The sequence below is a fragment of the Sciurus vulgaris genome (genome assembly GCF_902686455.1).
Source record: "Sciurus vulgaris genome assembly, chromosome: 10".
Lineage (NCBI taxonomy): Eukaryota > Metazoa > Chordata > Mammalia > Rodentia > Sciuridae > Sciurus > Sciurus vulgaris.
The window spans coordinates 56,258,635-56,273,808 of record NC_136470.1 but is presented as its reverse complement, the minus strand read 5'-3'; the positions used below and the strand labels follow the sequence as shown (position 1 = coordinate 56,273,808).

Sequence of the window (15,174 nt, the reverse complement as noted above, 5' to 3'; positions counted from 1 at the left end):
CATACTAGCAATATGATTTATGACTGCTCAGGTTGACCTTACCACCTGAACAAAGTCTTGTTAAGTGTTTCCACTGGGAAGCATCTCTTCCCTTTCCATACTCTGTTCACTGGAAATCACTCTATTCAGTCCACACCTGAGTTATCCGCTACTTCCTGCAAGGGTGGAGAATCCACAGAAATGTTAGAATTCCTCAGCATGGCTGATTGTTCTCTCTCTCTTCCCAAATGGATTTATTCAATCATTTTTATTAGCATGAACTCAAATATTTGTTTTAAATTTCAAGTTATAATTCCTTACAACTGTTTATTGATGATCAGATTGCATCTGCTTTGGTTAACCCTTCAACTTCTGAACAGGCTCTGATACACATGGATCTTCTTAGATTCCTGGTAACTTGAGAGCACCTGATGCACAATACTCACCCTTCTCATGCAGGATTCCTTTCTCACTGATGCCTGGACAACTGCCCTTCCTGCAGGCCAAGGTGCTTTTCCAGATTGAGCCTGAGAATGCACAGTCAAGCTCATACATGACCAGCCCATCTGTGGTCAGCTTCTGGATCTACTGGTAGTTGATGACATATGGGATTTAACTGGTTTCACTGAGGTACAACAAGACTTCCCTTGGAGACAGCAGATGATTCTGAAGACTAGCTTATACTGGTATGAGTATAACCATGGCTGTAGTTGTGGCCATATAAATATTACTGAAGTGTGTTCTGGGATTAACTTCTAAGCTATTAGGGTCTCATTTCTATTATTTGTGAGGTAAAACTGAAACAATTTTTTAATTTAAGGGTGATTAATCTCCAATCGTTGAGACAAGACTCTTGTGAGTCTTCTACTCAGTATATGTGAAAGACTATGTTTTCCATGGTGACTGATGGAAACAGGTACTAACCCAGAGCCTGTACATGTGGCAGGCGCTTCTCTTTCCATCTAGTTTCTCTGAGTTTGGGGTCTAACTATGTTACCCAGACGTGAGCTACATGATCCCTCAGCCTTCCAATAGGCTGGGATGAGGGTGGGCACCATCTCAGCTAGTCCTGGGGTTTGTTTCTAGTGATGGAGGTTGAACTGAGGGTTTTGTGCATGCTAGTCACATACTCTACCACTGAACTGTACCTCAGCCCAGTCCTTTCCAACCTGATTAGATCATTAAACATCAGAGTTCTTCTCACCAATTCTTTCTTCACACCATTTCCTGTTGAATGCTTAAGGGTCACTGTTTGTCTGTGGATTTCAAGGTATAACTTTATCTAGTTTTACTAATGTTTCCTAACATTTTTCTTAGTCTCCTTGCAGGTCTACTTCATCAATTCTTAGATATGACCTCTGTCAGGGTGCCAGGTCTCTTTCTGTCTTTCTATACCCCCTTGGGCTTGTGTCCTCATCCTGCCTTGCAGCTTTAGGAAACAAAGGTAGCTAAGGAGCCTCAAGTTGCTATCACTCACCTGGATCCCACACCTGCATAACCCACAACCTCTTCAACATATCCACTTGACCATCTCATGAGGTGTCTTACTCTTAACATGTCTACATACATTAAAATATTCTCCACTAACCACACAACTAACTGCCAAACATCTCCTCTCTTCTGCAGTCCTTCCCATCTCAACTAAGGAAACTTCCATTTCATCCTTCACCTTGCTTAGGTTAAACTCTTGGAAAAATAGCAACTCTTCTTTTACATAGACTCTCCTGTCAAAATATATGCAGAATCTTATGATTTTTTGTATCATCTCCATGATTCCATTCTGATTTATATTACTGTTATTTCTGGCCTGACTTATTATAACAGCTACCTAACTGATCTTCCTGCTTCTCCGTTTGCCCTCCTTGAGAATTTCTCCTTAAGAAAGTAACGATGTGTGCCTCTTAAAATTTATGTGAGACCATTTCATGCCTCTACTCAGACCTGTCCAATGGTTTCCCCATATATACAGTAAAAGTCAGAATTCCCATCTTAGATAAAATTCAGAATCCTCACAAAGCACTACACAATGCCTCCTTTCTCTGACCACCTTATGTGCATTGTTTGCTCAGTGCACTGTAACTATGCTGAAATCTTTAAAGATCTTTAATGCACCTGGAACATTCCTATTTCAGGGGTTTGATAATTGTTCTTTCTTCTCCTTGGCGTGATCTTCTCTAGGTAAATAAGCATCACTCTCTTACATCCTGTGTCCAGATTTCTCCACAGTGAAGCGCTGCAAATGCACGCTTTTACAAGTAAACCCGTGCCTGACTCTCTCTCTTTCCCCACTTACCTGGCAGAGCACTTAAAGTGTCCACTGCTTTATCCATTCATCTGTGTAAGGGCATCTACATTGGTTCCTGAGTTTAACTAATGTGTATCGAGCATGCTTTCTACCCTCATGTATAACTCATTAGAACAAATTAATTATCAAAGGTAAAAGAAAGACTTGATTCTTAATGAATTATTCTAATTTAACTTATTGATTCTCTCATTCCAATAGAATATAGGTACTGCAACAGCAGGAATTTTTGTTGGTTCTCTAGACAGCAAAATAAATACTACCTAGCACAAGGCAGGTGCAAAATTATATATTGACTTAATGAATATATGAATCTAGAGATTTTTGAAAATTGTTCTCAAATCCCTTGAAAAGTATTATAGTTGCTTACACTAACTGGAATCTTTGGCAGTGGGGCAAAAAGCATTCAGGAAAGAATATCCAAATCCCATTTCCTCTGTTGTCTGGCCTTTTTTGCTGAGCCTAATATACTTTCAAGAGTCAATGTTACACACTCATCAGTACCTCCTTCCCTGTTAAGGCCAATTAATATTCCACTGTTCATGAAATGACTGCTAATTGGGTGGTTGACACATTTTGCTCTTCTATATAATACTGCTATGAACAGTTGGGGCAAGTTTTGTGTGTACATATGCTATTGCTACTTTTTTTCCTTTTTGCAGTTTTGTGGATTGAACCCACGGCCATGTGCATGCTGGGCACTGAACCGTTGAGCTACTTCTTCGACTCCATGGAAATATGCTTTTCATTCTCTTAAATAATACCCTGTTAGTGAAATTGCTATGTCATATCGTAACTGAATATTAACCTCATCAGGACTGTCAAATTGTTTCTAAAGCACTTATTTAAATTCCCACCAGCAGTATATGTGAGTACCAACTTGCTTTTTTAAATTTTATTTTTGTAACACTAGGGGTTGTACTCAGAAGTGTTTGTCTAAAAACTATATACACAGCCTGCTTTTTTTTTTATTTTGAGGAGTTTTGGGAGGCTGCCTTAAAACTTGCAATCCTCCTACCTCAGTCTGCCAAGTACCTGGGATTATAGGTGTGCACCACTGAACCTGGCCAACAATTCCAATTGTCCCACATTCTCACCAGCACTGATTGTTGTCTGACATGAGGTGTAAAGTGGTGTTCTCTGGTTTTGGTTTATACTTCCTTAATAATTAATGATGTGGGGTCACAACACAGGTGGGATGATGGGCAAAGTTCTTCACCTCAACAGCTAGAATATTTATATTTGTTTAAAGTCTACTCAGTTTGAGAATGGACATGAAATGTATCAGTTATATACCTTTCTTAGAGGTGTCATCTTGCTTTCCTCTGTTCTGGACATTAATGTTCAGAGGCTGAAGATGAAAGTTGATAATGTGATTTTTATATACAAGGCACAAAGATGTGTAGGGTAGGTGCCTCTAACTTTGTAGTAAAAGCATGTATGGCTGGAGGTGTGGAGAACTGGGACATGCTTACATGGCATGTGCCAGGCCCTGGGTTCCATACTCAGCCACACATATAAATAAATAAAATGAAAGATCCATTGACAACTAAACAACTTATTTTCAAACAAAGGTATCCAACTAGGGTACACCAACTATGTACAAAGTTGAGACTATTCTTCCATTTACTCCTTCCGAGAAACCGTACTGCTTACTAATAAAAATCTACGCTCTTTAGCCTATATATTCAGCTTTATAAATCAAAAGTAATTTGAAGTTTAGGTTCAGAATAAGGGCAGATTAGGTTTACTTAAGTTTTGATTCTAAATTCTTGATCAATGAATAACAGAAGGAAGTTCTACCAACGTCTTAAGGAAAAGTTGGCATTAAAATGGTCTTACCTTTGAGGGGCCTTCCCGGAGGTATGGAGGCTCTCCTTCGACCATCTCAATAGCCATGATGCCCAGAGACCAGATATCCACTTTAGGGCCATAACTTTTCCCTCTAACCACTTCTGGTGCCATCCAGCAAGGTGTTCCAAGCACAGAAGTGCGTTTATTCTGCTCAGGGGTGATGTGAGCACAGAAGCCAAAGTCGGCTAAGATACAAAAATGAAATATCTAGAGTTAATAGTACTAGGTATGGTTTTATAAGAGAGCCCAGCTCAGGTGACATAATTACATTTTGACTATTTGGTGCTTTTATTGTTTTTTTTTTTTTAAAAAAGATTTTAATAATAAACAAATCCAAATTGGGATTAAAATATATTGACGATGTTACATACTTCCAATTTTCCTTTTCCTTCTTTCAATAAAGAGCAAATTATTAGGAGGGTTTTAATCCTGAAGAATATATTTTATTCAAAATGTTATATTAAAACTGAAAGAGATTCAAAAAGCTGGGCAAAATCACCAAAGGTGGACACCAAACCAAAATGTACTGAATCAGGCAAAGGTCAAGACACTGAAACTTCTTTAGAAGAAAATAAAGAGAAACTAGTATGATTAAGCATACAATTTAGCAGAGAACATAGAAGAAAAAAACCATATTTAAGTGCAGTTGCACTGTCAAGGTACTTACCAGCATTAATCTACTCCAACTATCTCAAGTATAAATGAGGAATACAAAACCTACATTAGTACTAGAGATTGATTTTGTGCAGTCAGGATATGTATTTACAGTCTTCCCTTCTACTGTTAAAGCCATTCAATCACTTATGAACTACTGACATCAGGTCTGTAACTTCAGCCTCTTTTGTATTTACATAGGGATGAATAATAGCTATGAACTGTTTGATTGCTTTCACCTAACTAGGATATTTTGTAAGGTATTTTTTTCAGAGATCCTTCCATATTAGTACGTTTATGTGCCTCAGTTAAAACGATATTAGAGTGTATAAATATACCAAAGTACTATTCCTTTACTGTTTGACATTTAAGATAGTTTTAGTTTTTCTGTACCATGTTGCAGAGAATATACTTTTAGTAATTGTGTTGCATAAATGGATTAAGTTATAGGGGTGAATATGAGAAGATTAGTGTTAGGAAAAATAATGATTATAATGAAATGCATGTTTATAAAAGCCCAGTACGATTCCAAGTACCTAGTTAAAATATCTAATCCTCATAATAACTATAAGAAATAGGTTATCCCCAGCACCACAAAAAAATAAATAAATAAATAAATAAATAAATAAGAGAAATAGGTAATTTTTTTTCCTACAGGTTGTGGGAAATTTACATTTTCTTTGAATTGACACTTATACATTGAACCACATCTCCAGACTTTTAAAATAATTTTATTTATAGAAAGGGTCTGAGGGAGCTGATTTAGGACCTTGTTATGTTGCTGAAGCTGGCTTTGAACTTTCAATCCCCTACCTCATCCTCCAGCGTTGCTGAAATTATAGGGGTGTGCCAGCAAGCCAAACATGGGTGATTTCTTTTGAATTTATTCATTTCTCTGTGTGTGGATGGGTGGGTCGGTGTGTGTGTGTGTGTGTTTGTGTGTGTGTGTGTGTGTGTGTGTGTGTGTGTGTTGGAGGTGAATTAATTCCAGGGTCTTCTGCGTAATAGGTAAGTGCTGATGTTGGTGGGGGGCTTTTTTCCAGGGATGGAACCCACGATTGCTTGACCACTGAGCAACATCTGCAGGTGCTTTTTATATGTTTTCAGATAGGGTCTTACTAAGTTGCTTAGGGCTTCACTAAGTTGCTGAGGCTGACTTTGAACTTGTGATCCTCCTGCCTCAGCCTCCAAAATCACTGGGATTATAGGCATGCCATACTATACCCAGCTCAAGTTATGCTATCTATTGTTTTTTAAATATCTTTACTTGTCAAAGGATGCTTTATTTTGTCTATTTTTTATTTATATGCAGGGATGAGGATTGAACACATGGCCTCACCCATGCCATGGAAGCTCTCTACCACTGAGCGACAATTCCAGGCCCTGCTTACTATTACAATTATTCTCATCGTCAATTACAGGAAAACAAAGCATATATAGTTTTAGTTAATTCACCTAAGATCATTTATATGGTAAATGTCCAAGTCCTCAAAAAACATCCAAAAATGGATGTGATTATCTACTTACAACTTTCCCACTAAGATAATTCAAAGATATGATCTTATATTTTGAGGACCTGATTGAATAACCTTTAGAGGTTGTAGTTTCATAGTTCTACTTGAGACCTACAGAGGGCAGGGCAGGAATTCAGAGATTATGAACACAGCAAATAAGTTCAGGTTGATTTTCATGACTCTACTGTGTCTCAAGGAGAAAAAACATTGAAAAGTGGGATATGTCCCTTGTCATCTCTGACATCATGGTCATATAGCCTTCTCCTTGATGAGGCTATACTGTACAAACTCAGATATTGATGAAGAGTACAGTCAGAAAATCTAGTACAACAGATGGCAGGAACCAATTCAAATTTGTCTCTTCAAAATAGCATCAATGCTATGAGAGTCTCAGGCATTGTTTTTTGATATTTTCATTTTTAAACTCCTTAAATATTCTGAAGTTGGTACTAATATCCTCCTCAGTGAATAAATGGGAAAAGAGACAAAAAGAGATTAACTTGCCCACCATTATTCAGCAAAGAGTAGCAAATCTGCTATTTAAACCCAGTCTAGTTCCCAGTTCATGGCCTTTACCACTTGATTCTTTCCCTTTCCTTATATTAATTTTGAAAAATGTTAACAGAAGAGATATTATATTAAAAAGTGAGGAAAGTGCAAAAAAGTAAATGCTTTTCTTCACTTGTTACTCACTAAGTTTCACTGATCCATCCATTCCCAAAAGGACATTGTCACTTTTGATGTCTCTATGAATGACATGATTAGCATGTAAAAACTCCAATGCCTGTAAGCACTAAACAAAAGAAAACACATATCAATGAACATTCCTGAAAAGTCCCAATACCTAGTTCACAATGTAGTTAGAGTAGTACTTATGGCTTGAGCACTACCTCTAGGCCTCACCCAAACCCCTGCAACACTGAACATTTATAAAGAAAAACCTCCTCTCAAATGCAAATTGCTGAAAATATCTTAATTAGTAGCAATATCCCTGCCATACTCTGATCACTTCTGGAGAACTTATTAGATAATCTCCTATCAGGACTTTTTTTCCTAGAGACTACTTTGTTTGTTTTAGGTGAGGCCTTTCTGTGTTGGCCAGAATGGCTGAGACTGCGGACATCTACCAATTCCAAGCTGGGGATCAACTCCAGGACAATGTGTATGCTACACAAATGGTCTACAACTGAGTTACAGCCCCATTCTGTGCCATGGATTTTTAAACTTAGTCTTCAGTGCTCTCTTATAAAATGATGGATGAGTCCATACAACTTCTAGGCTCTTCAGGTTTAAATGCCTAACAGTACATAAATTCTTTGGAAATTACTTCAACAGTAGAGAATAAACTGCAGTTATTTGCACTTGAACCCGAAGGTACTCAGAAGTCTAAACATATGAATATGAGTCCCTGAGAGAAGCAGGTATTAATGAGGGTGGTCTGGTTGCATTCAGGGAATTGTCAAGGTGATGAACCAATGTCCTCTTCATTTCTTCTCTGGTAGATTTTATGTTAACCTATATGCACAATCTGACATCACTAATGAAATAGTATGTTAATGGTAGTGCTCATTAGTAAAGAACTTGCCTAGCATAAGTGAGACTCTAGGCCTGATCCCCAGACCTGAAACGAACAAAAGAAACAGACACACAAAAAACCACCACAATTAAACGTAAATACATGGAATGATGTCATTGTCTCCATTTACAACAGAAAATATTTTCTTTCTTGATGAAAGTAAGAATAAATTCTTCCCTTCCTTAACAACAAAAAGAAGATGAGATTTTAAAATTTTCTCTGCCCAGTGGCTTTTGAATATGAAGTAAAAGAATGAATGGTATATTTGGGAATAGTTAGTCGTATTTTATTCTTATTACTATTAGGGTAGAACAACTAAGGCTGCACATTATTTCTAAGTACTAAGAATCTCATTCAAAATATTATAACGTAAAATAGAAAATATCAAAGACACTGACAAATTTTTAGAGATTTATGATCCTCCCAAACTGAATCACGAAGACGTACACAATTTAAACACATCAATTGCAAGCACTGAATTAGAAGAAGTCATCAAAAGACTACCAACCAAGTAAAGGTAGGAGCAGATGGATTCTCAGCCGAATTCTACAAGACCTTTAAAGAACAACTAATACCAGTACTCCTCAAAGTATTGCAGAGAGTACAATAGAGGGTACCCTTCCAAACTCATTCTATGAAGCTAGTGTCACTCTGATACCAAAACCAGACAAAGCTGTATCACAATAGCTTCAGACAAAAATACTTGGCAATCAATCTAACAAAAGAGGTGAAAGAGCTCTTCAGTGAAAATTATAGAACACTAAAGGAAGAATTCGAAGTGAACCTTAGAAGATTAAATATCTCCCATGTTTCTGGATAGGCAGACTTAATCTCGTCAAAATGGCCATTCTACCAAAGGTGCTACGGGGATTCCATAAAATTCCAATTAAAATCACAATGACATTCCTCATAGAAATAGAAAGCAATCACGAACTTCATCTGGAAGAATAAGAAATCTCCAATAGCCAAAACAATCCTCAGCAAGAACAATGAAGCAGGAGGTATCACAATACCAGAACTCAAACTACACTACAGAGCAATAAACTAAACTACACTACAGAGCCAATAAATGTCATTTTATTGGCACTAAAATAGACAGGCAGTCCAATGATATGGAAGAGAAGACACAGGGACAAACCCACATGAATACAGTTACTTCATACCTGACAAAGGAGTCAAACACATTCAATGGAGAAAAGATAGCCTGTTCAACAAATGCTGCTGGGAAAAATGGAAATCCATATGCAGTAAAATGAAATTAAAACTCTACTTCTCACCCTGCACAAAAATCAACTCAAAATGGATCAAGGACTTAGCAATTAGACCAGAGATCATGCACCAAATAGAAAACAAACTGAATAATCATCACGTTGCCTTAGGATCACACTGCATTAACAAGACTCCCAAAGCACTAGAAATCAAAGCAAGAATAAATAAATGGGATGGACTCAAACTAAAAAGCTTTTTCTCAGCAAGGGATTCAATCAATGACATGAAAAGAGAGCCTACGGAGTGGGAGAAAATCTTTTCCACATGCGCTTCAGATACACCAATAATATCCACAACTTATAAAGAACTTACAAAACTTTACACCAAAAATACAAAGAACAAAATCAATAAATGGTCAAGGAACTGGACCATTCTTCAGACATTTACAGAAGAATATATACAGGCAATTAATAAACATGAAAAAGTGTTCAACATCCCTAGTAATTAGAGAAATGAAAATTGAAAGAACTCTAAGATTTTATCTTAGTCCAATTACCGTGGTTATTATCAAGAACATAAACAATATTAGATGTTGGTGTGGATGTGTGGGAAAAGACACACTTTTATATTGCTGGTGGAGTTGCAAATTGGTGCAGCCACTCTGGAAAGCACTTTGGAGAATCCTCAAGAAACTTGGGATGGACCCACCTTTGAACTGATTTATTTAAATCCTAGGATTTTACCCAAAGGACTTATCATTCACATACTACAGTAACCCAGCCACATCAATGGTTTTAGCAGCTCAGTTCATAAGAGGTACATTGTGTAACCAACCTAGATGTCCTTCAAGATATGAATGGATAAAGAACCTGTGGTGTATATACACAGTGGAATATTATTCATCCATAAAGAGCAATAATATTACGGCATTTGCAGATAAATAGTTGGACTTGGAAAATATCATGCTAAGTGAAATAAGCCAATCCCAAAAAACCAAATGCCAAATGTCTTCCATGATAAGTGGAAGATGATATATATTGGGGGTAGGGGATTGGGAGGCGGAGAAGAATGGAGGAACTTTATGCAGTGGGAAATGAGCGGGAGAGGGTATGTAAAATGGTGCAATCAGACAGAAGTCATTACCCTATGTGCATCTATGATTACACAAATGGTATGAACCTACATCACGCACAAACATAGAAACGAAATGATGTACCCCATTTGTGTACAATCAATCAATGTGTACTCTGTAAAAATTAAAAAAAGTAAGAAAAATACTTCCCTTCCGTAAGTACAAATATAAGATGAGTTTTTAAATTTTTCTGTCCCCTATGGTCTCTGAATATAAACTAAAAGGATAAATAATAAATTTGGGAAAAGTTATCTATATTTTTATTCTTATTAATATCAGAGTAGAAAAATAAACTCTACTCATTATTTCTAAATCCTAAAACTCTCATTCGAAATATTCTACTGCAATACAAGGAACAAAAAAGATATAAATGGTATCAACATATCATTTTTACCAGGCGTTTACTAAGATTCTTGAAAAGAATAAAGTCACAGAAAATCCCTGGTACAAAAAGTAGAAATAAACTTGTCACCATTTAAATATTTTGGAACTTCAAAAAAGACACAAGTAATTGTCAGTAGAACAATTAAACTGATTTCATATCAACTATGAAAAATTTGAGAAAAACAAATTAAGAGTAAATAGATAAAGTCTTGTAAATTTTTGATTAGTTTTTAGGGTGTCAAACAACATTTGTTAAGGGATATAATGTGCAGAACTATGAAAGAGTCCTGATTTCTTCTTTAACCATTAGGTGGAACACTTCTCATAATTATATTTTTTCAGAACTTTGCCTTAATAAAAATAATTCACTACATATTACACAAATTTTATAATTCACTATGTATTATAGAACTGTCTCTATGTTTGTCATTCATGTCAATGATCCCTGTGACTTCAGGAAAAGTCGTGTCAGGTTCCATGACAATAAGCAGACCATATAAAGTCTTCTTTGTAGAAAGGTTAAAGACATACAGATGAAACACTTGTTGTTGGCTAGTACTTGACTAATTAGGAAAATTCTACTAACATAAGCAAACAATACCTCAAGAATGCATTAAAAAATATGAAGGAACAACCAATTTATTCAACTTCAGTGAGCTCAATGAAGCCAGAATCAGATATAATCATATTAAAGTTAAACATATGTCTTAGATTGTCCGTTTTCATTCTAGTTTCCAGTGTGGGGAGTGGGAGAGGATGGGGGGTGAGAGGTGGGGTACTGGGAATTTATCTAAGAGAGATTTTACCACTGATTACACCTCCAGCCCTTTTTATTTTTCTTTGGAGACAGGGTCTTACTAAGTTCCTTAGGCCCTTGCTAAGTTGCTGAGGCTGGACTTGAGTTGGGGATCCTCTTTCCTCAGCCTCCTGAGTCACTGGGATTATAGGCATGTACCACCACACCTGGTGAGGGGCTTGTTTTTAATAGCATCCCCATTGAGTCTCAATTTGCCCTGTCTGGATGGTAAACTATGGTGGTGTCTACAATGAGATTCACCTGTGAATTTATTTCTTCAAAGACCTTAACCAGGCATGCTTGTAATCCCAGTCCCAACTGACATGGGGGTAGGAGGATTAAAAATTCCAAGGCAGCCTAGGCAACTTCGGAGATTGCATTAGAATAAAAAAAAAAAAAAAAAAAAAAAAAAGATGAAGGTCAAAAGGACTAGGGATGTAGCTCAGTGGCAGAGAGCACATGGTTTCAATTCCCAGGACCACAAAAAAATAAAAAAGGGCCTATTCTTCATTCCCAAGGTATCCTACACATGAAACGCTAAAAATGGCATTTAAGATAAATCAATATGGAATTCCTTGCAGAAAATGTGTATGATAAATATTGCCTCTTCAGAAAACCTTTCCTCCATTCGTCTCTTCCTCTCACCTTACCCTACTTTATCCAAAATAGAGCAAACGTACCTCTCTGCACACAGCAGCAATCTGTGCTTCAGACATACATGTCTCTGTGACGACATCAGTAAGTGGCCCACCAGAAAGGTACTCCATGATGACAAATAAATCATGTCCTAACAGGTAACTAAAAATAGACCATGAAAAACATATTCACATTTTAAGTTTTCTAAATATGTGGCACTCTATGTTCAACCATTCAAATGTTAAGCACCATAAGAAGAACACTGGAGAACTGATAGTTGCAGACCTAAGAACAAAACTGGAAAGTTACTATGTAACAGCACAAACAAGTACTCAGGGGTCATTCGGATATTCATTATGATTTTTACGTCACTGTTTTCCCATAATAATTGTCAACGTGTAGAAATAAGACTTTCCCATCCAAAATAACTCTATCCCATGGGAATTATTGGTCTTCTTTTGCAGATATGATGACAGAGGCTGGAGATGTTAGCTAGCTCATATGAGGTCACATAATAAGTGACAGAATCTGCATTTGAAGTCAAGTTCTATGGATTCCAAATCCTATGGCTTATCTTAACTACCATTCTATGCTGACTTGAAATATTATTTGAAAGGAAGAAAAATATACTTGAAAAGTCATTTCTATGGATGCAGATTCCAGATTTAGGGTTAAAGTATCATAATAGTTTATCATTTCTCCATCCTAAACAAATTTATATGTGGAAAAAAATCTCCTGTAACCCCCTAATAAAACCACTAGTATCATTTTTTACTACTCAACATTCATTCAGAAATATGAAGTTTTTTTAAAAAATTGAATAACATACTTAGTTTTCTATTCTGTTTTGTCCTTTGTAAAGATCAATTTCTAAATTACATGCATTTTTGTTTGAGGAGGTGCACATACTGTGGACTGACTAGGGGGCATTTGAACACTGAGAAACATCCCCAGCTCTATTTTGAATTTTATTAAGAGACAGGGTCTCCCTGACTTGCTTAGCACCTTGCTTTTTTGCCAAGGCAGGCTTTGAATTCATGATCTTCTTGCCTCAGATTTCCCTGCCACTTGGATTACAGGCATGAGCCACTGAACTCAGCCTACATGAGCTTTTGATACACATATACAATTTTCCCATGAAGAACAGCATAGAAATAAAAACTCTCCTAAAAGGTTCAGAATTGTGCTAGTCACCTCTCTGCTTAAGACATAAATCCCAGTGAACCATTCCTTAATATTTCTGCTTCTGATCATTTGAAATGAATATTCACACCATCAGCAATGTCCTGCATTTAGGCGCCTTCTCACTTACCAAGTAATGTCCTCCTCAAAAAAGCACCATCTAACTTGGAATATTCTATTTTCACCTCTCCTCTTTCTCCCTTAAGTTTACTTCTCAAAATTGACATTGTGAAGTAGACAGCCTCCATCGAACCGAGCGATTATGAATTTCCACATTTTTATCCCAGTGCTTGAAAGAACCTCACATATATTTACCTTTCTATGTACTGTACTATATTTTGATGTCTCAAGCTCTTCATTATGAATAACTCATTAAGGACCAGATCCTTTCTTTGCTCTTTATTTAATTGAATCCACTTTATGGCAACCTATAATGGAAATAGAATTGAATAAAAATAATGGTTTCCCTCATTCTTTTAAAAGGTAACCAACACCAACTAGTTAATAACTAATAGTAACACGTTATATGTAGTGAGACCAGAACTGACAAAAAAGGAGTACTTTTACATACACACTGACTATTTTTACACTACACACACCCTAAATATTTTCAGATTGATCTGCAGTGGATTAACCAATCTAGCTTCAGTCTAGTGCCAGGAACTCAGCCTCCTTTTACTGCAACCTGGGAAAATATTTTTTAATCCTTGCTGATTCATGACATAATTCCTTCTTTGTTCCCCCTAAGGTGAGAATAGCTATCAAATTATTTAAATGAATTCCTACATTATATCCAACTTTAAAAATGCATTTCTATTGCTCTTGGTTAGCTTTATCTAGTTTTTTCTCCTAAACAGAAAGCTAACCTAATAACTGGAAGTATACAAAAGTTGCTACCTTCTTTCCCAAAGACATATCGACAGCAGTGAAAACTGTACCAGAAAGCCTAGGGGGGGAAAGACACAATCAGAGTTAATGTTTATAAATCACTACCATTTATACTATCTAGAGACTTTATACTTCTCACAACTGAAAAAGGGTTAAATAACACTTAAGATGTAGAGTCTTTGAAGAGCAAAATGACACTTTCTTTCTTTCTTTAGACAGAGAGGAAGTAGGGGTTCCACAAGACAGGGATCCACAGCATTTAGAATCTTCAAAACAAAACCAGGAAAGAAAAACAGGAGGAAATCCTTGTGGCCAAAACCTTTACTTGAAATATTTCAGGACTAAAAAATTATAGGGAAAAAGATAAGAGAAAGAGTAACATATGCTCATGAATACAGAGCCCTGCTGAAGAAACAGGACTGCAAATAAGCCTGAGATTTCCGGGCACGCCCTTTCCTATGATATTCTTCCTCCACCCAAGGGTAACCTGTATCTGGAGTTCCTCCTGTGTTTCATGTGCATCCTTATTTTTATTTTTATTGTAAACAAATGGGATACATGTTGTTTCTCTGTTTGTACATAGTGTAAAGGCATACCATTTGTGTAATCATAAATTTACATAGGGTATTGTTGTTTGATTCATTCTGTTATTTTTTCCCTTTCCACCAGCCCTCCCACACCCCCTCTTTACCCTCTATACAGACCTTCCTTCCTCCATTCTTGCCTCCCTCCCTAACCCTAACTCTAACCCTAACACTAACCGCTCCCTCCCACCATTATGTGTCCTCATCCACTTATTAGCAATATCATTGGACCTTTGGTTTTGTGAGATTGGCTTATCTCACTTAGCATGATATTCTCCAATTTCATCCATTTGCCTGCAAATGCCATAATTTTATCATTCTTTATGGCTGAGTAATATTAAATTGTATATATATATACCACAGTTTCTTTATCCATTCATCAATTGAAGGACATCTAGGTTGGTTCCACAATCTGGCTATTGTGAACTGAGCAGCTATGAACATTGAAGTGGCTGTATCTCTGTAGTATGCTGATTTTAAGTCC

General features: G+C 36.7%; 2 protein-coding genes across 7 annotated transcripts in view; both read right to left on the bottom strand.

Moving 5' to 3' along the window:
• LOC306670535 (uncharacterized protein) overlaps positions 1-15,174 on the bottom strand; it is a 217,077-nt gene that overhangs the window by 55,232 nt on the left and 146,671 nt on the right. The window lies entirely within an intron of this gene.
• The window catches only part of LOC306670393 (palmitoyltransferase ZDHHC19-like), a gene marked incomplete at both ends in the record, with an annotated part of 31,073 nt that overhangs the window by 3,893 nt on the left and 12,006 nt on the right, over positions 1-15,174 (bottom strand). Inside the window, 4 exons of the mRNA XM_079155076.1 lie at positions 4,124-4,320; positions 6,997-7,096; positions 12,081-12,198; positions 14,085-14,164. Of these exons, the coding sequence (XP_079011202.1) occupies positions 4,124-4,320; positions 6,997-7,096; positions 12,081-12,198; positions 14,085-14,164 (495 nt within the window). The remainder of the gene's footprint in view (positions 1-4,123; positions 4,321-6,996; positions 7,097-12,080; positions 12,199-14,084; positions 14,165-15,174) is intronic.